At 41.4% G+C, this 23,443-nt stretch overlaps 1 protein-coding gene across 4 annotated transcripts in view; it reads right to left on the bottom strand.

The window, feature by feature from the left end:
• Nucleotides 1-803: 803 nt before the first annotated feature.
• Nucleotides 804-23,443, bottom strand: part of vti1a (vesicle transport through interaction with t-SNAREs 1A) — a 125,538-nt gene continuing 102,898 nt past the window's right edge. For all 4 annotated transcript variants that reach the window (XM_044179896.1, XM_044179897.1, XM_044179894.1 and 1 more), the window contains one exon: nt 804-5,399. Coding sequence is in view for 2 of the 4 variants with exons in the window: in XM_044179894.1 (XP_044035829.1) it covers nt 5,306-5,399 (94 nt within the window). In the remaining 2 variants the exon portion in view is untranslated. The remainder of the gene's footprint in view (nt 5,400-23,443) is intronic.

The following is a 23,443-nucleotide window of genomic DNA, read 5'->3' as shown; positions in this document are numbered from 1 at the left end:
GCGAGCCTGACTAAACCCTCCTCTCTCTCAATGTCCAGGCCACTGAGTGCCTCCCAGGAAACCTGGCCTCCTTCGCACTCATCCCCACTTTTCTTATTTGTCTCTTCCTATCATTCGTCCACTTTTAAAATGGACAGCAGCACAGGATAAACTATACTGAACAAAACCACAGTCATGGATTTGCTGGTATACTTTCGCTTGCGTACCAAGGAAATCCATTCAACACGTGGCCAAAAAATTTTGAAATGTAACATTTTACACCTCATAAATGACTTAATATCTTGAACATCCACTTGGGCAGATTGTGCATTCATTTACATACAGTAAGCCACAGTGAGGAATTTAATTGAAAGCTTCTGCTGCTATACAACAGCGCCATTTTCTACAACTCCCCATTATCATGCAAATGACATTGCTGGTTACAACTGTATGTCTTTGTAGTGGTAAAGTGTTAATTTCAGTTCAAAGGCTATGGCAGTATTCTAGAGGGAGAGAGATGGAAGGTAAGATGGAGATGGAGGGGGGAGGAGGAGGGCATGTGCTGAGTGGTTTAGCCTGGCTCAGCCTAGCTCTGACCCGGCTCTTTGTGTTTCTATTGTCTCCATGGCAAACAGTATTAGAGCGTCTTCTGCACACGGCCCTTAAAATCAAAAAAAGGAGGCAGACAGCGCTGCTAAAGGTTTAAAAATGTCAGCTCCTGGCTTTACCTCCTTTTTTGTTCCTCCCTGTTTTTTCAGTGTTGAATGACAGCACACAGCAGCTAGAGGAGGGAAATGCAAGTTATGACGCAGCGTCTTGGTAACTGAGATTCAGAACTGCTTTAATGACAGATGTTAAACAACACCGACAGTGAGAGAGATCACAAAAGTCATCTTTATAGTTTTAGGAGCAGCTCAGGGTCTGATTGGTTATATTGAAGGAATAAGATGAACTGAAGATCCTGGTTGAAAGGAAAAATTAGTCATATGAACATTACACAAACAGATATTTGTGCACACAGACAATTCAACATAACCTTTTACACTAAGCACTCCAGCTCCATCTCAACCCCAGGGGGGACACATCCTGCACAACACATGCACAGAAACATCCATGTATGTATGTCTGCAGCCCCTGTGACTTCCTCAAATAATGGGGGGCATTGTCATTTCTTTGTGAGCACAAACACCATTAAAATGGTCGACAGCACTGATGGGGGCGAAAGAAAAGACAGATAAAGGACCAAGGAGAGAAAGAAAGCCATTCTGCTAGGACTGGTGGTGTGTACAAACGAAGAACATGGTTCCTCTTCTAACAGCTGTACACTAGAGTGTGTGTGTGTCTTTTTATTGGGGGGCGTCCACCATACGTGCGACAGTGTATGTGCTGAATCAAATAGTAGAAGATTCATTGTAGTTCTCAAACAGTGCCATTGTGGGTTTTTCTTGGGTAGCTGTTGTTGCAGGGCCTACTTTAATGTGTGTGTGTGTGTGGGGTAGGGGGTGGCAGCATCGTGGACACTCCTGGAGATGAAGCGCCCACCCTCCCGTCGTGATCCCACCACTGGAGCTGTTTATCCCGTTTAAGGCCCGCCCTTCGCCAGGGGACAGACGCTTGTCACAATCCCTCGTTGTCTTAAATGGCTGACAAACATCAGGCTTTTTGTAATGGTGGTGCATCACAGAGGTTCCTTGTTGAGGAACCTTTTTTTTTTTTTTTAAACTTTTGTGTAAACCTACTAGAAAGGACGAGGGAGAACAGGAATGACTGCTGAGCTGGGCACAAGGGATGTTAGCAAGACAGACTGACACAAGATGGATAATTCCTCCGGAAAATAATTTCCACTAAGAGACCAAAACCATTGCTATATGATCACTCGCGTTATTATTACTGTATCAAGCGAGGCACAGCGGAGGGAGGATCTAAATGTGATTCGAGTAGAGATGTTTCAGCTCTCACCGGACAGCCAGGCTGAGGACGTGGTTGGTATAGAAAATGAACAGGGACACCCAAAGACTCGATCCTCTCTCTGGCAAACAGGAGAAGGCAGGGAGAGCTTCAAAATCACTTTTCAGACATCAAATAATTAATTGCCCTCCCCTCTTGCTCCCCCCGTTTCTCCCCTGGTGTCTGTATGGAAGACACAGCTCCAGTCACTTAAGGAGGGTTAACACCCGTCTAAATTAAATATTAAAAGGTGTCTGTACCTGCTGCTATTGTTGCCCCTTGGAATAAGATATAACCTATTTTTGACAAGTTTTCATCCTCAGCCTTCTGCGGTGAGACGCTTGTCGAAAACCAAATCAGCGAATGAGGGGAGTGGTGGTGGGGCATTGATGAATAATCTAGTTCATATTCCAACGACACCCGCCGCTCAGAGAGAGAGAAAGAAAGGGATGAAGAGAGGGAGAGAGATGGGCAGGTGGAGAAAGAGAGATGGACAGAGGAGGGGAAGATAAAAGCGAAAAGGAGAAAAAGAGGGAAAAAGGGAGGAGTGGCAGATGATAGCCGACGTCTGCCAAGGTATCACATGACAGTGCTCCTCTTTAAATAATAAAATAGGATGGGGGCTCTAAACAAATCGTTATCTTCCCACCTCCAAGCATCCTTGCTTTCTCTCTGCCCCTCCCTCCCTTTACCCGCTTTTAAAAACTTGTTTTAATGCCATTTCTTAATGAACATAATAGCTCGGCACTAATAATGAAAAGAAAATAAAAACATCTAAAAACGCGGAGGGGCCCCCGAGTTGTCGCCGGTGCTCAATTATTTCCTTGTCAAGTGGGTCTGTTTTTAATGAGGCCCTGTGGGACTGACGTCTGTCAGTCAGCCCTGACTTTTTGACACCATTACAACTTCAAATAGAAGCCGCCGCCACGCTGCCTTCCACTGCTCACTCGCTAGCTACTGCTCCGCTCATCTGACAGGCTGGGAGGGAGGAAGGAGAAGAAAAGGTGGCGGGGGGGGCGACAGAGAAATAGAAAGAGAGAGAAAGAGAAGAGAGCACATCGGCATGTAGGTAGGCTGCACATGCAGACACACACACACACACACACACACACACACACACACACACACACACACTGTGCACTGGGTGAAAAAACAATCACTGAGGGTCATTACCAGATGAGGTTTGTCAAACTGCCAGGGATTTCACCCCCCACCCCCCAGGTTCCTTGTTCACTTCCTTCCTTCCTTCTCCCTCTTTTTTCTTACTTCTTTTTCATTATTCCTTCACTTTAATGATAAGTCTTGGTGGGTCGGCCCCGCATGGGACGGTCAGAGGCACACTATTTTGTTGGCCATTAATTTGAGGCTTTGAAGCAGACTGCGGCGCTGCGGCTGGTGAGGGCCTGTGAAATGGTGGTCGGTAGGAGGGGGTGTCGGGGCTCACCGCCTCAACACCCCCACATCTTCGAAAATGAAGACTGTGGCCCTGAAACAGAATAGCAAATGTCCTCGCCGGGAACCACCACACCGACCACAGGAGACACGTGCACACTCCAATACACCACCCCTGTGTGTGTGTGTGTGTGTGTGTGTGTGTGTGTGTTTGTGGTGTCACCTTCATGTATCTCAACTTCTGAAAATTCTCTAAATATGCTCTTAAATTTTGATTTTCCAAGACCTCCTGAAGAATGGCTTTCCGCAGATGCATTAAATCAGCAGTAAACTCACACACACGTTTTTCAAACACCTGCAAATGTATCACATCACCAATCAGCGTACAGATAAACACAGAAACAAGGACTGCATCACAATCTTCAGAACTTGACAAAAAAAATATAGAACAAAAAGTACACATTCTAAAACAAGTTAGATCCATTTATAAGAACAAAAAAAAAAAAACCTTTAAGACACAAAACTTGAAATCTACACATTTCAGTTGGTCCTGGTGTACTGGTCTCTATTTTATTCTAATCACAGAACACCCAAAATCAAGAAAAAAAAAAAACATGTTGCTAATGTTAATTCTGAATACCTTTTAACTTCATAAAATATACGGTTCTCGCACAGAAACTTTAATTCAAAACGCATTTACGCATTTATAAATAAATATTAACAGAATCACTTGTAGTGAGAGCAAAACACTATACATGATGTAGATTTAAATGTTAGTAAATACTTGTCTATAATTTTCCACAATGTTAGTTATGTTAAAATGTCCATGGGATTGAGTTGTGGAAATCTGTTTGGGAGGTGCAGGGGAATTGTACCAAATGTGGATAATAAAGCTGGTTATAATATCTGAAACCTTTTTCTGTATTCTATTTATGTATTGTATGTGCCAAGTTTGGAGTCAGTTCCATTTTGTATTAAAAACACATTAAAATAGTAGGTTTTATTTTATTTTTTCAATCTCCAAATTTTATTGAAATGTTCATATATCCTTTCCTGAATGCAGTAACTGAAAATAAACAGTTTCCTCTTAATAATTCAAACAAAACTTTCACCTTGATCGACTGAACTTAAGTTGAACTGACCTCTTTTTATGTGCATCCATCTCTCTTAAAGGCAGCGCCACTTGTCTATTTTGGGCTCTGCTGAGCTTTTTAAAAGGAGTGTGAACAGCATCTTATCTGAAGGCACTGTCCTCTGTGCTGTGTAGGGGCTACATGATGATCAGCTGAATCATTTAGTTACAGAAGCTCATACATACAAAGGTATGTGTCTACTGCTGGTGTTAATAACAAACAGTGTGGGGCCTCAACCCATGACTGTCACTCATGCACATGTACGAACATGCATACCCTACATGTGTACAACACACCAATACTTCTCTTCCTTTCTGTCTCTCATGCATGTGCACACATATCCTGAATAACACTTGACCCACCCGCATCACAGAAAAAAATAATCTACATATCTGACTCTGCTTTGAGTTGCAAAAAAAATCCCCAGGCCTTGTTCACCTGGGGACAGGATGGACTGCAAAACCACACCAAAGACGACACCCTGAAAAATATTAACTATCATAAAAACATTTCCCCCTATTCTTGTCCCTGGAGATGTAAGAGAGAGAGCCTGACAGAGAGAGGACAAAACTGAGAGGAAAAAAGAAAAAAAAGCAAGAAAAAGAAGCGCAAAGTGGAAACAAAAGGTAGAGAGGCAAAGAAAGAGAGAAAGAAACGGTAAACAGAAAAGGAGAAAGAGATGGAAAAAAGCTCCCTGTCAGGCTTTGGAAACAGTGATTCATGGGGACCATTTGTCCTAATTACAGCAGAACAACGCTTTTGTCGCTATTAATCACGCGTGTGTGTGTTTGTATTTGTGTCAGGAGGGGGGAGCGAGTGTGTGTGTGTGTGTGTATATGTGTGTAGAGGGGAGATCAGTGGCCTCGCAGATTGAAATAGATGGCCAGGATGATGGTGAGAAGGATGATGGCTCCGAGGATGAAGACCAGGACACGATTCTGAATGATCCTGCAGAGAGACAGAGACAGACAGAGAGAGAGAGACAGAGACAGAGAGAGAGGAAGAGGGAGAGAGATCAGGCAGAGTTCACAGAAGTCATATTGTGTCTACAGAGAAACACGTAAAACAGTCACATGCTTATGCGCAAACTAAATGACCAGCCATCAACTGGAGGCTTGTTTAATAGCTACCATGAGGTCTGTATACATGGTATTTACTGCTATACAATCACTGGCACAGGAGTGTAAAACACACACACACACACACACACACACACACACACAATAATTCCAAAACTGCCACACTGTTGTGCAAAGCTCCTGTCTAAAATGTCAGAAAAATGATTTCTCACTTGCATACATACTTGTAGCCTTTGTCAAAATTTCATAGTGGTGTGTACACATACATACATACAAAACAGAGCGAAACACTTATAAACAAGCATGACGCGCAAACATACACACACAGGCTCTAAAACTTTATTTGCACAATAAAGTGGAAAAAGTGGCTCAGTAGTTTCCTGGAGGTAATAAAATCACTGAATTACTGATGGAATTTGCCATAAAAAGACTCACTTTTTTGCACATTCAAATTTTCCCACTGTGACCTAAGTAAACTTGACAAGAGGGGGCTTTGAATCAAAAAACACAAAGCTGAGAAAGGAGGGCTGGAGAGAGGGAGTGGGTGATGGTGTGCAGAGGCCTTAGCGTCAAGTGTGAGCAACTCATCTCGTGTGTGTGTGTGTGTTCCCAAAATTCTCCAGAGTTTGCATCACCACACATGCATGGACACAGACAGACTGACACACACACACACACACACACACACACACACACACACACACACACACACACACACACACACACACACACACACACACACACACACACACACACACACACACACACACACACACTCAGAACCCTCCGCTGCTCCTGACAAATGAGAGAATTATCACATTTGCTGACATGTGGAGGGGTGGAGGAGAGGCCGAGGAGGGAGGGCACTGTCCACTTCTCTAAGCAGGAGATGAATAGCCCATGCTGTGGCCATTTATCACTGGGCGGGGGGGGGGGCTGGCTGGTTGCTCAGTCACCCTGCTACCCTCTAAAGCCCAAGTCTCAGCCCGACACACCAGTCGAACTCACAGCCTCCTCCAGTCCACCAGCTCGGACCTAGCCACTTAGTTTAATACCCATGACTATGGAGTAAAAGACGACAGAAACATTACACCATACAGTGTTGTTGTGTATCACAGTAGTTTACGTCTTTGTGTTTCCTTTGTGTATGCTTTTTGCAAGTGCTCTCCAGCCACATACAAAACGAAGATATATTCATACCCACTGCTGTATAGAGCTTAACAGTGAGGTTCCGGAAATGAAAATCCTATTTATATTCTGAATCGAGGATTTTGATTATTAGCCATAATGTCGTAACTATCCAAGGTAGACTTACCATGAGCTACGAGATTTTGAAACGATGGTATATGCTCCTGAAGAAGCCACAAGTCTGTATGAAATAAACCATGTTTTAAAAACACGTTTTATTCGCAATCTCATGGAGAAGTACTACACTACCCATAATCCTGAAGTGTTACAGCAACGTCTCTGATTGGTGGAGCTAGCTGTTACCATGGAAATGTTCCTGCACCCACAAACGCGAACCTGTCCTTTGTCTCGAAGTCAATGGGTTTTTGGTTAGATGCCTGGAAGAAGGTCTGTGGTTAACACAAGCTTAAGAGATTTTCACGTTGTGCTCCAAGGCATAAAATACGTCAGTAAATACCCCACTTGTGAATTTTGAAGCTTTTACATGTCTTAAAAAAGAAGGTTGCTAACAAGTGGCTAAATGCGACAGAGGTTGTCGGGGACATTAAGTGTAGTTCGTTTATAGCCTAACGTCAGCTTTTTATTTCTGGCCATTGCATTTACGCTTCAAAAATCATAAAAGTGGTGTTCATTTGTGAAGATTATCTTGCTGAAGAAAAAGTGCATCATAAACTTTTGTTTGCCACAGATATTATTTTCTGCAATAATCCAAAATCTAGAGGAAAAATCCCATTGGCTTTTTGTTGAGGGAACCAGGGTGATGCTAACTTCCAGGTTGGCCAATAAAAATACGTCATCCCTGCAGCACTCCATATCAGTTGCAGAGGATACTGTTATAAGCTCCTCAAAAAAACAGACTTCTTTTCAGGAACAAGATACTGTCTTTTCACTGACTTACTGTAATGCTCTCACTGGATAACACCAGAGAGTTTATTACAACTACTGTTTGTAAATAGCACTGCTTTATAAGCAGGCAGTTTATCCTTGAGTAACTGCAGACCTCATTATGGCATTGTCATACTGTATATAGTAAACTATGTCTTGTGCAACACAAGTAACAGTTATGGTATATTTTTATATCCTGCTGCTACAGGTCCTGTCATAAGCCATGCTGAGGTTTCACCCTACAGGATAACACAAAAAACAACAAAATAGTGATAAAAATAAAAAAGTCATACTGCACATGTCATATGCCTATATATCTATGTTGTGGTAAGAGTTGAAGCAGTATTAGCAGGGATGCTATGATCCTAGATGAGGCTGTAATGATTGGCTGAAGCCAGCTGGGGAGGAGATCCCTCTGAAACACTAATCAGAGCATGCTTAGCAAGGCCACGTCTCCCCCTATTAATTGACATTCATTATTTAGAATGATTATTTATCCCAGCCAAATACCCAGAGGAGGTGCTTGTGTGTGTATGTCTGCGTGTGTGAGTGTGTTGGGAGAATCCAGATCGCTTTGTGTTGTTTGTTACTTTTTCAGCTGGGGAAAAAAGGGGAGGGTGACTCAGGGGCCTTGGGGTGGAAAAATGAACAGGAAGTTAGTTTTAGCCTCATGCATTAGGAGCCCGGGTGCTAGGAGAGAGGGGGGTGGGGGGTTCAATTCTGTAAAAATTGCATTCATTAAAAGGAGTCTGATTTGGTAGAAAACAACGCTGAATAACTTCAAACACTTAAATGTTCAAAGCCATAAGGAATATGACAGTGCCGCGATTCAAGAACTTCTTCTCGTGGGACAGATATTTAAAAAAAAAAAAAAACTTACTTTGACCTAAACTGATTCTCTGTACACCAACCTAACAAAACATGTCTTGAAGTCTAATGTAAAGTAGCTGATCTTATTTGTGGCAACTCAAACACATAACAGAAGCTTGATACAAATATAGCACTGCCCAGTCAAAAACTTTTAGCTGCTGAAGCAGAAATGTTAAGGTTAAATTCAATCTTGCCACAACTCAAACTCTAAGTTTGCCTTTCACTTTTCTAGCTGTATGTTTTAATCCACTGTGAGCAACAAAATGTGAAGGCTAAACCAGTTATCATAACCTCACACATCTCTCTTCTAATGCTTGCAGTAATTCAAGTGGAACTACAAGCACTTATGAAGGTTATGAACCAAGGGTTACCTTTGACCAAAGGACCTGTAGGCGAACGCACAACTACACACACACACACACACACACACACACACAAAGATCTAGCCAGACAGACTGGGAGGAGTTACATGTAGTGGAGGGGGGTACACTCATAATTCACTTGAGCAATGTTGAAATCCATCTAAAAACTAGTGTCTGTGACACTGTAAAGAGCCACAGTCTTTTCCTCTGACAGCTTGAGGAGGGAGGATATTAATGTCATCACTCTCCGTTAACCACCACAGGGGTGAGAAGGCTTAAAAGTCACTACTTATATTATGTTATAGCCTGGGCAAGAAATTATTCTTTTTCTATTAGAATCACACAGAGTGATACAAATCAATACATGATGTACCATAGAAAAAAAAAAATAAAAAAAAAGAAGTTATTTTGCTCTTCGCCATTTAATCTTTTTCCATTTGGTCACTCATAACAACTGGTGTCTATAAAAAGAAAAAAAAAATCCCAGGGGACAGATCATTTTCATAATCCTCTGGACAACTCATCTGAATACTGTCACTTGTAGATTTAATCTACAGATTTATATTCTGTATCCAGCAAAGCACTTTACTATAAGATTGTTAGTCAAATGAGCTTCTACAGAAAGTAGAAGTATTTTTAGTTTCCGTTGAAATTCCTCAGGCAACAGAAGCAGCTAAAATAAAACTTACCCCAAAATATATAGAACACCTGCCCCCCACCCAAAAGAAATAAAAAAAATCCCAAAAATTGGGAGGTAGGAGAGTGAAGAACATGGTTTTCCTCTGCCGTATGGTTGATCCCATCCTGACACGTGGCCAGACAGAACAGAACTTATCAAACCGGATCCATCCTCCAGCTTTGACACTTGACATAGAGGTGGGAGGTGGGGGGTGAGGTGTGTGTGTGTGTGTGTGTGTGTGTCGAGGGGAAGGTTTGGGGATGTGTGAATGATGCACACAGCGCATGTACAAGGGTGCAGATGTACATGCTGACCCATACATACACACTCCTACACTCACACACCAAGTTTCAGAAGGCTTATCTTTACCCTGCTCCCTACTAAGATACTATGATCCACAAGTTTTTTCTCTGTCTCTGCCCCCCCACCTCCAGAAAAAAACAAAAACACTCATATGTAGACAGACCAACAGTAATTTTAACTGAGACACCAGCCAATAACAGCACATAATACTGGTCGTTCTATTGGCTCCTGATAGTCCTTCATCGCAGGCAGCCAGTCAGCTAACACCTTTCTAGATGGAAATACAGAGACATACAGCACTAATGTTAGAGAGAGAGAGAGACAGAGACAGAGGGAGAGTTGAAATGATGAGTGCAAAGAAGAGCAAATAATAAAGCGAGCAGGAAGGACAGAAATGGACAATAAAGCAGCTGAGAGTGAAAAACAAGAGAGAAAGAGAGTGAAGAGACAGAAATAGAGAGGTGGAGAGAAAGAGAGAGAGAGAGAGAGAGAGAGAGAGAGAGAGAGAGAGAGAGAGAGAGAGAGAGAGAGAGTCCGTTTACCCGGGAAGGCAGAGCTGGAGGAGAGGCTCCTTGGAGACAGATGAAAATAATGAGGACTTTTCTGTCAGGAAAGATTTACAAAATCGTACCAGTGTTATTAAAATTTAAAATCTCCAGTTTTTTTTCTTTTTCTCCCTTCCCACCCTCTTCCTCCCTCCCTCTTTCCCTTTCCCTGTTTTTTTCCCTCCTCTTCCAGCAGCACAGCCTTATTACCAGCTCTAATGAGCACCGGGATACACCTCAGCTGCGTGTTCGGTGTGTGTCTGTACGGGGTGTGTGTGTGTTGGGGTCCAAGTCCCTCGTGCCAGCTCCATCAGCGCCCCAGATTCCCCAATCCCTTCAATGACACACACATCTGTGTGCGCCCACACAAAACACACAACGGTGGGCACACGGATACACACTGACACACGTGTACACAAACACACACGCAGCTTTTGATGGCTCACAAAGGTGGCTGGACATGCACACACATATACACACCTCTCAGACAGACGCATAACAGCCCCTACCCCAAAACAAAAACAGTCTCAGTCAGACAGACATACGCAGATAGGCCCAACCCACCTTAAAATACACACACACATAAACACACACACGGTCTCCACTAAGAACAAACTTAGCTGCAGAGTTGCATCTCTCAGGCCCTCCCCTATTCCTCCTCTTTCCACTAGTAGACCAATAAAATAAAAATCAATGGCTGTCTGAGCCATTCTGGCTCTCCTCCATACAAACCCTGGGAATATACAGCATGGGAGAGGAGGGAGGTTGGGGAAGGAGGGAGGGGAGGATCAATGTGTTCACAAATGGTTTGAGTGATGGACATGGAGGTGGAACGCTCGTAGAGGTAAGTCCTAACTAATGCATCGACTTGTTATCACAAACTAATACAAATAAATGTTTTATTGTAGAAGCACACGTGGGCACACATACACATACTAGTATTGGTCTGGGTCTCACACACAAACCTGCCACATAAACACACACATGACAAAACAAAAGGTGGAGATGGGCCTGATATCAATCCAGTTTGAGTGAAGAAAGGTGAGAAACGTGTGATGCTTCAGTCAAGTGAATGAAAGGAGGAAGAATGAGGCAGAACGATCCAGAATAGTCAGATCGGGTTCATGTTGCTCTGCAGAGATAATGACTCAACCTGTTTGTTGGAGAGATCTGATCCCCCCACGTATGTTCTGCCTATTGTCCCCAAGGGGGTGTTCAAGATAAATTATGATTTTTTAAAACTCACATACAGACACACACACCGCTGGAGTAGGTCTTTAATTGAAAACTGTTTACTGTAATTATTTAAAGGAAGTCCCAAACATCATGTAATTCCCCAAAGAAAAACAACATTTAAGAAGGCGCCCACACCTTAACATGCTCACTGTACAGTAAACATAGATAGTCTGTTAGTAACCATGTACAATAATTTCGTATTGTATAGATAAATGTGTACAAACACAAAATTGGATTAATGTTTTCCCTTCATGTTATCTATTTTACATAAAAGGCACAGTCTGTGATCTAAATGTAAAGGAAAAAGGTAGACTCACAATGAAAAAAAAAAACACACTGGAAACTTCTATCACAGACAGTTAATTGAATGACAGACAAAAACAAATGTAATTCTTGGTTAATGATATGTTTTGATTGTGTTAAAGGTTTGTCGACATCAGCAATGTTTGTAATAGGGATGGGCAATTTAAGTAATTTCCATATTTGAATACTTGCATTAAATTAATATAGAGTATAATAATATTAATATAGAGTACTCGCAAAAAAAATCCAACATAAGAATAGGGTCCGAAAAGCCGAAACACCCAAGTTAAATTACAGGTAGGGGTTAGCCTACCTTTCTGCAGTGCACAGACTGTAGAGATTAGCCTACTGTGTACTGTACTGTTATTCTACCAATAAACAACATTGGACAAATTCTATTTTTTTCACAAACCTTTTGTTTTAAGTAAATGTATAACTAATTTCGAAACAAAGATTTTTTCATTTATCTAGTAATGTAACTAGTTTCTTAATTTTTGTTGAGAATATTGATCCTTAAAAAAGTCACAGACCTTTTTTTGACCTGTATTGACAAAACATTTTTTTCACAACTGACATAAAAGATGGACGGGTTGTTATTTGGAGGACGTGGTCTGAGCAGGGTATTTCATGTCAGCCTGATTCTCTCTCTCTTTCTCTCTGTCTCCCACTTTACTCCCTCTCTTTCTATCAACTTTATGCAGGAGAACAGCACCGGGTTCATCCATTTTTTATTTGGCGGCTAACAAACCTGGCCAGCAGCAGCCTAGACTGGGACCAGTTCTCTCCCAGAAAAGTGTTGCAAGTAGGAAGAGAGGAAGGGCAGAAGAAGACAGAGAGGGAGGAGGAGAGAGGGAGGTAGAAAGTAGGAGGAAATTCGGCGTGGGAGCGAGAGAGTGTGTATATGCAAGAGTATGTGAGATGTGAAAAAATGGAGAGAAAAGGAGATGGAGAGGGAAAGACAGTGGGTGAAGGAGAAAGAGAGAATACATTGCAAGTGTGTCTGGAATTTTTACAAACTTTTTTTTGCCAGCAGCAATTTCAGGTAGCTGCTGCAGCTTCTCCTCATCCTGGTGTAATGTACAGTTGGCTTTCTGAGCGCCATACGTACAGAGATCATTCACCTGCCTGGTTACCTGCCCTCGCCCTCCTCTGCCTTCCCTATCTATCTCTATCCTCCTCTGTGTCCTCTTTTTGTCCCCTCACTTGGACATTCAGTCCCTTTATTCAGCTGAGTGATATTGCTTCTTTTCTACTTTTTCTCAACTGCTGTTTTTACTTCTCTCACTCTTGCTGGAGGGGTGTGGTGAGAAGAATTTTTTTTTTTACTTTGTTTGCCCTATGTGCTTGTCACATCACCAGTTTATAGTCCACAGGAGCATGTCAACAGCCCATATTTATTGTCAATTTAGGCTGACGAACACGACCTTATTCAAGGCTTCTGTAATCACATCAGCTCTTGTATACTTACTATTCTGGGATTTAATGCTTAGGAGCTCATAATGGAACAAAAGATGGTTAAGGAAATTAGATGATTTGAATATTTGACTAAGGAATAATATCCCTTAAAATTAGCTGGTTGTCAGTGCAGTATGGTACCAAACCTGGTAATTGTACCAAGTCCCAAAACAAGAGTAGAAAGATATGGCTTTTAATATTGTGTTAAACAATGCAAGGTGATCTGAACATGGAACAAATAATTACCAATAATGCTGAAGTGCTACAAGTATTCTGTACTGGATAATATTGTAGTTTTGTTGTGATATTAGAGCAAATATTTAACTTATCAGGGAGGAAACCCTTGCACAAAAAGAGTAGGATTTTGCTATGTGAGCCAAACTAAAGCGGGATGAAGTTCCCTTTGCAACTCTGTTATGGTCACTGTCAAGTTTGCCTGGTAGGAAAAGAAATCCAGAACCATTACTAGTGTGAACAAACTAATTTGTGCTCTGCTAAGATTTCCAAAAAACACAAAACTCCCCTTGTGTGCATTCTGCGAGGGCCAGGGGCCAGCTGCAGATCCGATTACTGGCCCCTGTGAAAAAGGGTGTAACATTAGCCATTAGAGCTGGAGGCCTCCAAAACTATGATGTCCATAAATTTTTATTGTTTGTTCAGTATTGAAATCTCATTAAAGCACATAAATCATTTGTACACACTACTGCTCACTTTCACTAAAGAAAGAAAAGGAAACGAGGAAGAAAAAAGGAGAAGTGGAGCTGGGATGCTTAGGGAGCACAGGACACCTGAGGCAATGGTTAAAGGCATCTGGATGCTTTGTTAGTGGTACAAGATAGTGACACAGATTTGGAGGAAAGAGACTACTGAGGTATCACAGTGTTTCTTAATCTAATTATTGCACAGCTTTTTCTTAACATAACTTTTCAAAGTGCATGTTTTTATTGTTGTTACTCCTACGGAAAGATACTAAAATGTTTTTCTGTTAGTGTTCGTGTCAGGGAAGCAGAGAGTAATACATCCACAGTCTGATACCTGCTCTACTCATGTGAAATTTGACTTTCTTTGACTTTTTTTTGACTGTCTTAAAATAATTTAAAGATGTGATAATTGGCAAAAGACAGGACATCTATTTCCTCATCGTGCCTCGTCTCCCATAGTTATTAATTTTTTATACAAGTTGGAATCAAAGCATTTATCTTCACAAGAACTTGTCCCGACAATTTCATTTCGTGAGGTGCCTTAAACTGGTTTTCCGCTCAAAACAAAACCATTCATCAGATAACTTAACTCTTTGGGCCCAAAAAGACGTCTGTTTAGGATTCCACGACAAAGAAGCGACGAGGATATTAGTGTTTATGTCTGAGTCTTTTTATTAACTGGTAAGGAAGCTCCTCCGTGTGGTATTTGTTTGCCATTTTAAATCAACTCTCCAAATATTTGCTTCAAGTCCCGTGTGGTTTTAGTTCTGCATCCTGTGTGTCTTCAGATACACATGATGTTGCAACATTGCCCACCAGCATGCACACAAACATATCCACGCACAGAACATACAAGTACACACACACCCACACAAGCTGACCCACTTCTTATATAAATGTACAAAGAGACTGCACTGGCCGAGTCACAGCCATGTTTTGCCTGGAAACATTCCTATAGATGTGAGTTAAGAAATAAAACATTTCCTATACGCTGTTGTTCACATCACCAGTCTTTCTCGAAAGTGTGCATCTCTGTTTGCCTCAATTTTTCTATGCATAAAAGAAAAAATACTGGTTTACAGATCCATTACAAATTAGCAAAATTTTTACATGACACAAAAGTCTTCATTGGCAGCCTACATAAAATTGTGACATTGAAATACTCTAGTAAACAGTATGCATTGTAAGATGTTCTTTTTCATGGATGTTAAGCACTTCCATGAATCTTTCATACTGATTATAATAATCAGCATTTTAAATCATGCTGATGCATTTGACAAAAAGTTTGACTAGAGTAATGTATGAGGGGTTGTGTAAAATACTGTCTAGAGAAGTGAATGCTTTGTTGGGTCAAAATAAGGTCACTTAAAACACTTCTGAAAACACACAATGGTGAATGAGTCCATATGGTACGGGCACCTTAATGTCTTTGTGATGGACATTTTCTTTGAGAGAATAGCGAAGGAACTAGAGTAATTTAATAGTTAGGTATTGTCATCAGGGATATGACAGCAATAGACTTCCAAAACTAGTGAAATGGGGAATAAAGTGGAAGCCTTCATCTGGAGTTGTTAATTCAGTTTTAATCTGCCACAGATCAGATATATAGGACAGCAGGAAATCCACCAGTAAAGAAAGTGACTAAAGCTAGTTTCCTCTGTTGGTATCCAGATGTTAAAGGTCATGTTTACACAATTAAGGATAATGTGAACAATTGTTTGGACATGCAAGTGCAGATCACTTTATCCAGAAGGTGAGAAGAGAAGAGAAGAGAAAAGAAGAGAAGGGAGAGAGAGATAGATAGAGAGATAGATAGATAGATAGATAGAGAGAGAGAGAGAGAGAGAGAGAGAGAGAGAGAGAGAGAGAGAGAGAGAGAGAGAGAGAGAGAGAGAGAGAGAATGTAGAGGTATAATGTCATCCCACAACCCCCCATTTGACACTACAAGGGAGGCTTTAGTCAGTCTAAATAATCCATGCTGTTCCATTAAATTTGCAGACTAGCTTCCCTAGTCTCTGTGTCTAAGCTGAGAGAGCCTGAGAGAGAGGGAAGAGGGGAGGGGTCGAGCTGGGAGAGATGAGAAAGGGAAGTTAGATAATGGTTCAGAATAAACTCAAGCAACAGTCTTTTACATGGAAGAAATCCCCAGTTAAACCATGTTAAAGCCAGAATTACATGTCCAGAATGGAGAAAAGACATGGTTTATAAAGATAATGAGAGATAGAAAGAGAAAAAGAGGGGAAGCATAAGTGTGCCCACACAGCCCTTTGAGTGACACTGATTTGCTCATGATTGCCTGCCTCACCACTAAATCTTTCTCCCTTTCCGAACCCATGAAAAATAACCACTTGCACTGTGTGGGGGAAGCCACCAGTGTGATGAGGATTGTTGCGGTAACAGTGTTATTGACTTGTTGCTCCAGCTACATTTGCTTATTGCTCTGGAGGCCTGATCAATAGACTCTGGGCTCTGAAGCCCTGCTAATCAGGGCTTGCAGCCATGGAGGGCCAGCCTTCTGCAAAAACTCAGAAAAAGAAAAGAGGGGGAAAAAGAAGACTAAATGAAGAAGCACAAAAATGGGAAAAGATATGGGGGCAACAAAAAGTGAAGAAGAACTTCGAGGGCCGACAATGACAGCCTGAGTTAATCGACCAAGAATTCTCCTTCATTTCATTTTCTTCCATTACTAGAGGTAAACTCAATGTGGGCGTGAGGCACCATGAGAGATGCAGATTGTTGCTTCACCTCTGCTTTGCTGTCAACTGTGGTTCAAAAGTCAAGGGGCATCTGGGCTGCTTTGGAAATGCAAGAGCAAATCTTTGTTTGCAGAATCCAGTTGTGAGTTCTCAAGAGGATCCATAGTGCTTAAAAGCGATATAGAAGGAAAGAGTTAATCTAAGCATGATTATTCAGGAGGGAATTTAAAAGAAAGCTTATTTAAAAAACAGTGTCAAAGACATGTACCTGCTTAATGACACAATAACATGCTTAGTGTTGTGAACATCAAAAGACAAGCTACTCATTCTCACTTTGTGATTAGGCTGACAAACAAGCGTAGTGCATGTGGACACAAATGCCTGTATTTTTTTGTATCTGGTTGAGCCAATCCACCTGTGTCACAGTGGTCCTGATGCTGACCCTGAGCTGTGCATCAAGTCCCTCGAATCATCACCATCTGTAGCCTTACGTTCTGCACATCACAAGCCCACTATGGAATGCTATGGGAAATTCATGGGGGAACTGTCCATCAAATATTAATGATCAAGCTGAGCAAAGTGGGTTTTCTTACTGTTTTTTCCCCCCTGGTATCTATGGTCACTGCTGCTCTAAGAGACTTCCCACAAGAAACAAACCAAAGAGAAAAGGAGAGCACAGAAAGAGAAAAAGGCCAAAGAAGGGTAAGGAAAAGGCTAGAAGGGCATATGGGTGTTCAATATTTTCTTTTGAGAGGCCAGAGCCTGGTTAGCTTCAGCGCAAGCAGGGTCTTGATACACAGGTCCCAAGGTGTAAACACAAACTTGTACACTGTTTGTGCCACTGCTTTTGCTCTTTCTCAACACTTCTTTCTGTTGTGTTGTCAGCTAGTGAAGTGGGACTCTTGTGCCCAGATAGATACAGATGCAAAGGAAAGGTGGTTTTGACTGACACTTGGCATTTCAGTTAACGTCTTCCAGTCTTTGTGACAAACTAAAGCCAAGAATTTAGGATTGAAATGATGGCTGGATGTAAAAGGCAATAGCTAAATTTCCATACAAAATATGAACTTTTTGAGAAGAAAATGAACAAAACTTTCGCTGGGAATATAAAAGCCCTTGTGGCTAATGACTGCAGTGAGAGGTCAATTTTTGAGGATGCAAATCAGATAGCAGGAGGATAAACAATAAAAAAGAGAAACCACAGAACAAGGACTGAAACAAACGCTCATACTTTCATCCAAATATTCAAACCCTTATTAAAAAAAAAAAAAACACACTATGATGGAAATATTGAAACTTCGAGTCAATGGAGCCCTGTTCTCTGTCTTTGCCACAACCCTCGCAACACCCCCTGGAATACCAACACCCACCATCACAGCACAAGTGGAAGTGCAGGGTCAGCAGCATCCCCTCTGGCCTTGCTGACCAACAGATATTCTAATAACCACCTTCCTTCTGTACTGTCAGGCCTGCAACCAATGGATCCCTCGTCCTGCCTTCGCCCTCCATCTCCACTTATACTACGGGCTTTACGGAGCGGCGCTGCTTCGATACATTAAAACTGCTGCCCCATGATCAAACGAGCAAATACCTCCCGGGTCAGCAAAGGGCTACCCCACGTCAGTTAACAATGCAGCATTTAAACATCAGTCGTATGCAAAGCGGCTGGTACACAGGGGAGGAGATGGGCAGCAGGAGAAAGCCGAGAAGCAAGGCCTGGACTGGAGAGATAATGAGCGCGGGAGTACACAGGAGAACATCAGCAGCTATTTAGCACTACTGTATCAGCTCCTACACAGCTTTATGATGAAAATATAAGATGTGAGGCTCCATCAGCATCATAACAAGGATGAGCTAATTGTTGAGCGCATAGTTACCTTGGTCAAAAAGCAGACTCCATATTAATGTATAATATTGCGAGTTACACCAAAACATTTCCATTTGCTCTGTAAATCACAAAAATACTCTCAAGTTTGCAAAAAATACTGCCACAGAATATAAACATTTTACCTTCATCACAGGTACTGGGGCAGTTTTAATAAAGCAACCACTACCATTTAATTATTTCAGGCAGACAAGAATAATGAACAGATTATTTATCATCAGATAGATCCAGAGAGCACAGTTTTAGCAGATGATTATTTTACATATTCAAGGCATGCTTTTGTCAGCAGTGGATGTCCACACAAGGCCCAGAAGATGTAGGCCAACACACAAAATATACATACAAGCATAAGTTATATTTACCCATGAATTCTATGCACACATTGAGACCCATGTCTGCAGATGTGTAGCAAGCATACAATCATCCCAATGAGAGTTGAAGGTCTGCAGAGCCACTAATGTACTTTGTTCCCAAAAAAAAAAAAAAAATTTTTTGAGTGCATCTTTTTTTTTCTGGCTTATCCCTCTCTCCCTCTGCCCACTGCTTGGTTAACCGACTGACCTGCTGTCAAAGGAGCCTTTGTGAGTGCGCCTTGGCGGAAGGCCAATCAGATCCTCCGGCTTGTCTGTCTCAGAGAAGAAAATGGCGCCCCTGGTATGCCATCAGCGGCAGAAATGTGCAGACAGTCTGACTGCCGAGGCAGGCTTACCTTGCTGTGGCCCTTCCAAAACTATGCTGGAGGAATTACCTGTTTGGCACACAGCCAGAGGGACTTGTTCTACAAGGGCTGGTGGTTATTTATCTATTTATTCACTTAAACCTCATGCACACGGGCACTTTCAAAAACATTTCAACTCCTTAACATCCACTTCCACAGGTTCAGACAACATTCTCCTTTGAACTACACAGGTAGTTGAAGGGGTTTGAGTTAGCAACAATCAGTTATATGATGAATGGGTTCCTATTCCAAAGCAAACCTGCATGAAAACATTAACTGAATGACTACTGGGTTAAATCATATCACTTACTGTTTCTTCTACTCACTGGAGTAAAGGAAGGTTTACCTTTACTTTATCTTTATCCATCTTCCAATGCCTACTACACCTGATAACAATTCCTGTATGCCTGTATTTTGACAATAATGTAAATGATGCTGCAAAATGGTTAATTTAATAATTAAATGTTTTTTTGGCACTTTTGGAGTGAGTAAAGTGATGAAATGTTTGAAAGTGTTTTGAATATATATATCTAAATAACAAATATGCATAACATCCCTGGTCATGGTACATATGATACAGTAGTTGTGAATATCCTGAAACCAAATAAAAGATATTACATTTTATGTCAGGGTTATAGTGTCTGGGTGAAACTGTGGGAACTTCGAAACCCAAAAACAAATCAAACACTGAAACGAACACAAACACTACACAACAAGAATACAAGTTCTGACAAGGCCCTGGTTTATACTAAACAGAGATCACAACTTGTTCACTGCACAATCCCTGTTCATTTCCACTATGTAAAGCCTGCCAGAGACAAATACAACTACTCAACAAAGTGCCACTTGTGACACATCATCCGAAGAAGCAAGTGTTTAGGCTCCTGCTTCAGAAACAAACTTCTGACAGCAGGAGATGATGAAACAGAGCAGATCCAAAATTATTCTCGCACTCCTCAGAACCTGCTAAACCTGCTGCAGCCTGGAGCATGCCCCTCACCCTCCCTCCGAGAGAAAGACAGAAAGAAGGTAAGGAAAGGACCAGAGAAACTAATAAAAAGGAGGTAGAAAAGGATTGGAGGGGGAATGCTAGACTTTATATTATTTATGATTGTAAATTTCCACTGAGAAAACATGAGGCCCATCTATTGTTTACTTACTAATGTAAATTTAATGTCAGCAGTACAGTAAATATACACAAATGAGTCCATCTCTCTTAAACAAAAACGTAAACACACGCTTGAAGGTACACACACAAACATTTCCTCAAGCACTGTGACATACTGTACTACTGCATTTCAAATGACACACTCAGCAGATCATAAACCTCCACATATTTACACCCAAACAGAAACACCATTCTTGGCAGTGCTCACGTGTGTCTGCGAGCTCATGGGGTGGGGTGAGGAGGATAGTCGAGACTTGCTCATTTCACACTGCGAGGTGAGCCAGGGAGCAGTAACAGAATCTAGCCATAAAACATGGACGGAGTGGAAAAGGGGGAGGGAGGATGACTATAGCCCAGGGTATGTGTCCAAATGCTACCTCTTCTTGACTCCCTCCCTCCTAACCTTTCTCACAGTTATCCATTATCATAACCCCTGTCTCTGTGGGCACGTCTGACACACAAGCCCCTTTTTGTGTGGTGGCTCTCACCTTGACCGGCCTCTTGCTGACGTAAACAAAGAAGGTGAGGATGTGGTTTGATTAAGAAAAGCTGAAAAATCAATTACAGAATTCTTTGTAACTGATAATAAGCCTCTTGTTCTCCACATCATTATTGTCACTTTAACGTCATCAGTCAACTTTCCTTGGTCAGCTGGTCAAAGGCCACTTGACAACTTATGAAACCAAAGACCGCAACAAAACTAAAACAAAAAATAAAAATGCTCACATTTACTGAAAATGGCTTGTTGGTTTAAATCTGGCAGCACACATCTCTTCATATTTCTCCTTCAGAAGTCGGGGCCTTTTTGAATTTTAACCCTTTGCAGCATTATCAAAGTCTGAGGTTCTCAGTAGGGGGTCCACACCTCAAACGGGGCCACTGTCAACAGAAATAACCCTTATCCCCATCTTCACCTTCATTTGGGTTAAGTGCATCAGCTCAAGAAGCCCATGCAAGGATTGGCAATTCGATGGAGGGGAGAAAAGGAGAGTGGGAGCTCTAGGGAGGGAAAGACTGAGGAAAGAGAGGTGGATTTGACATGAGAGTTAAAGAGCGAGAGTAAGGCGGTAAAGTTTTTAATAGCTGGACTATCCTATCAGTGATAGCAAATCCACATAAACTGGGCAGTTTCACAACATACCAAAAGTAGGTAAGACTTTCAGATATTTAAGAAAATGGGGTCATCCGATAGATCCAGAGGGCACTCGTTTATCAAGTGTTCCAGTGACTTTGCCATTTTGAATCTGAAGCGGATTTCATGGGTTATTCTATTCTCGTCTGCAGGCCACAGTGGTGTGTAAAATGAGAGGGAATGCAATGTTTTGGGAAATCTAATTTGAGGCCCGTGTTTGTTTTCCCGGCCTTATTTTGCAACCAGGAGGCTGGCTCCAAAGCAGCTCAACTCTCTCTTTTACCCTAGTTTCACAACAACAATGTCCAACACCAACATCCAACCAGAACACTTATACTCAATTGAGGCAAGGACATTAAGCTGACATGGGTCTCTTTTGCTCTTCTCCTCTCCTGGGTCTCTCTCAGTTATACCACAGAATTAAGCAGACAGTTAATTGGGAGGTTATTCACTATGTCACAGCAACATATGCAAATGTACATACATATAGACGAATTTAAAAAACAAAATATTAGCAGCCATCTTTTGGCAGCTAATTGCGACGTGCTCCCTGTGGGGGGAGAGAGCAGTCCTCTGTCGATAATTAATCCTTGTTTGGAAAAGTAAATGACATTCATTAGCGGGGAATCGAGCCAAGTGCCATTATTTACATGGCAATAATCTGAACCGTGCTGGTGGTGCTCTTTTAATGTTACAGAAATAACTCTGGGACAGGGGACGAGTACAGTTGCTTTACTCCCTTTTTTCCCATGTCTTCACACGCAGGAACAATTAGGCCCAGGCGAACAGATGGGGACGCCTCTGAGTGAGAAAGCTCCTCTGAACGACTCTTCATCTCCTTCTTATCTCACTCCCTCATCCACATGCACTCAGGCATGTGTGCACGCGCAAACACACACACACACACATAAAGACAAATACACAAATCTGGCATGCACACACAAATACAGTTCAGAAATATACATGCACACATTCGGGCACACAAGACAGCGTACAAAGTATTGAGCATACTAAGCTAACTTTTAACATTACCTGTCAAAAGACAAGCCTCTTACAAGAGGCTGAACAAGAACTTTGAAAATGTGTGCACACTGAAAACACTGAGTTGTGATGGTAAAACACAAATGTGTGCAGATATTCATAGAGAAAAGGACACTGGCCTTCAATGTTGACGAAAAGCAAGGTTCTATATGGCAAATGTCAGCTCTTTTTTGCCAAGATATCTCTGTTTTTCTAACCACGTTTATTATTTATGAGTGTATATTTTGAAGTTATAATTGAGAAAATGTTCTAATCTTTGCTTACTACTGCAGGTTTATATATAGACAGAGCATGCTTTGTACACATTTGCCAAACCTAATTCTCTCTCTCTCTCTCTGTGTATGTATATAAAGTGGTGTGAAAAAGTGTTTGCCCCCTTCCTGATTTCTTATTTTTTTGCATGCAAGAAATTTAAATATTAGTCAAAGATAACATAATATAAAATGCAGTTTTTAAAATGCAAAAATACATACATACACATACATATATACATATGTATACATATATACATACATATATACATACATACATACACATACACACACATACATACATACACATACACACACATATACACACACATATATACACACACATATACACACACATATATACACACACACATATACACACACATATATATATATATATATATATATATATATATATATATATATATATATACACATATATATATACACATATATACACATATATACGTACACATATATACGTACACATATAT

This window comes from Siniperca chuatsi, linkage group LG20 (assembly GCF_020085105.1).
Source record: "Siniperca chuatsi isolate FFG_IHB_CAS linkage group LG20, ASM2008510v1, whole genome shotgun sequence".
NCBI classification, from domain to species: domain Eukaryota; kingdom Metazoa; phylum Chordata; class Actinopteri; order Centrarchiformes; family Sinipercidae; genus Siniperca; species Siniperca chuatsi.
This window is presented reverse-complemented; position numbering and strand designations above follow the sequence as displayed.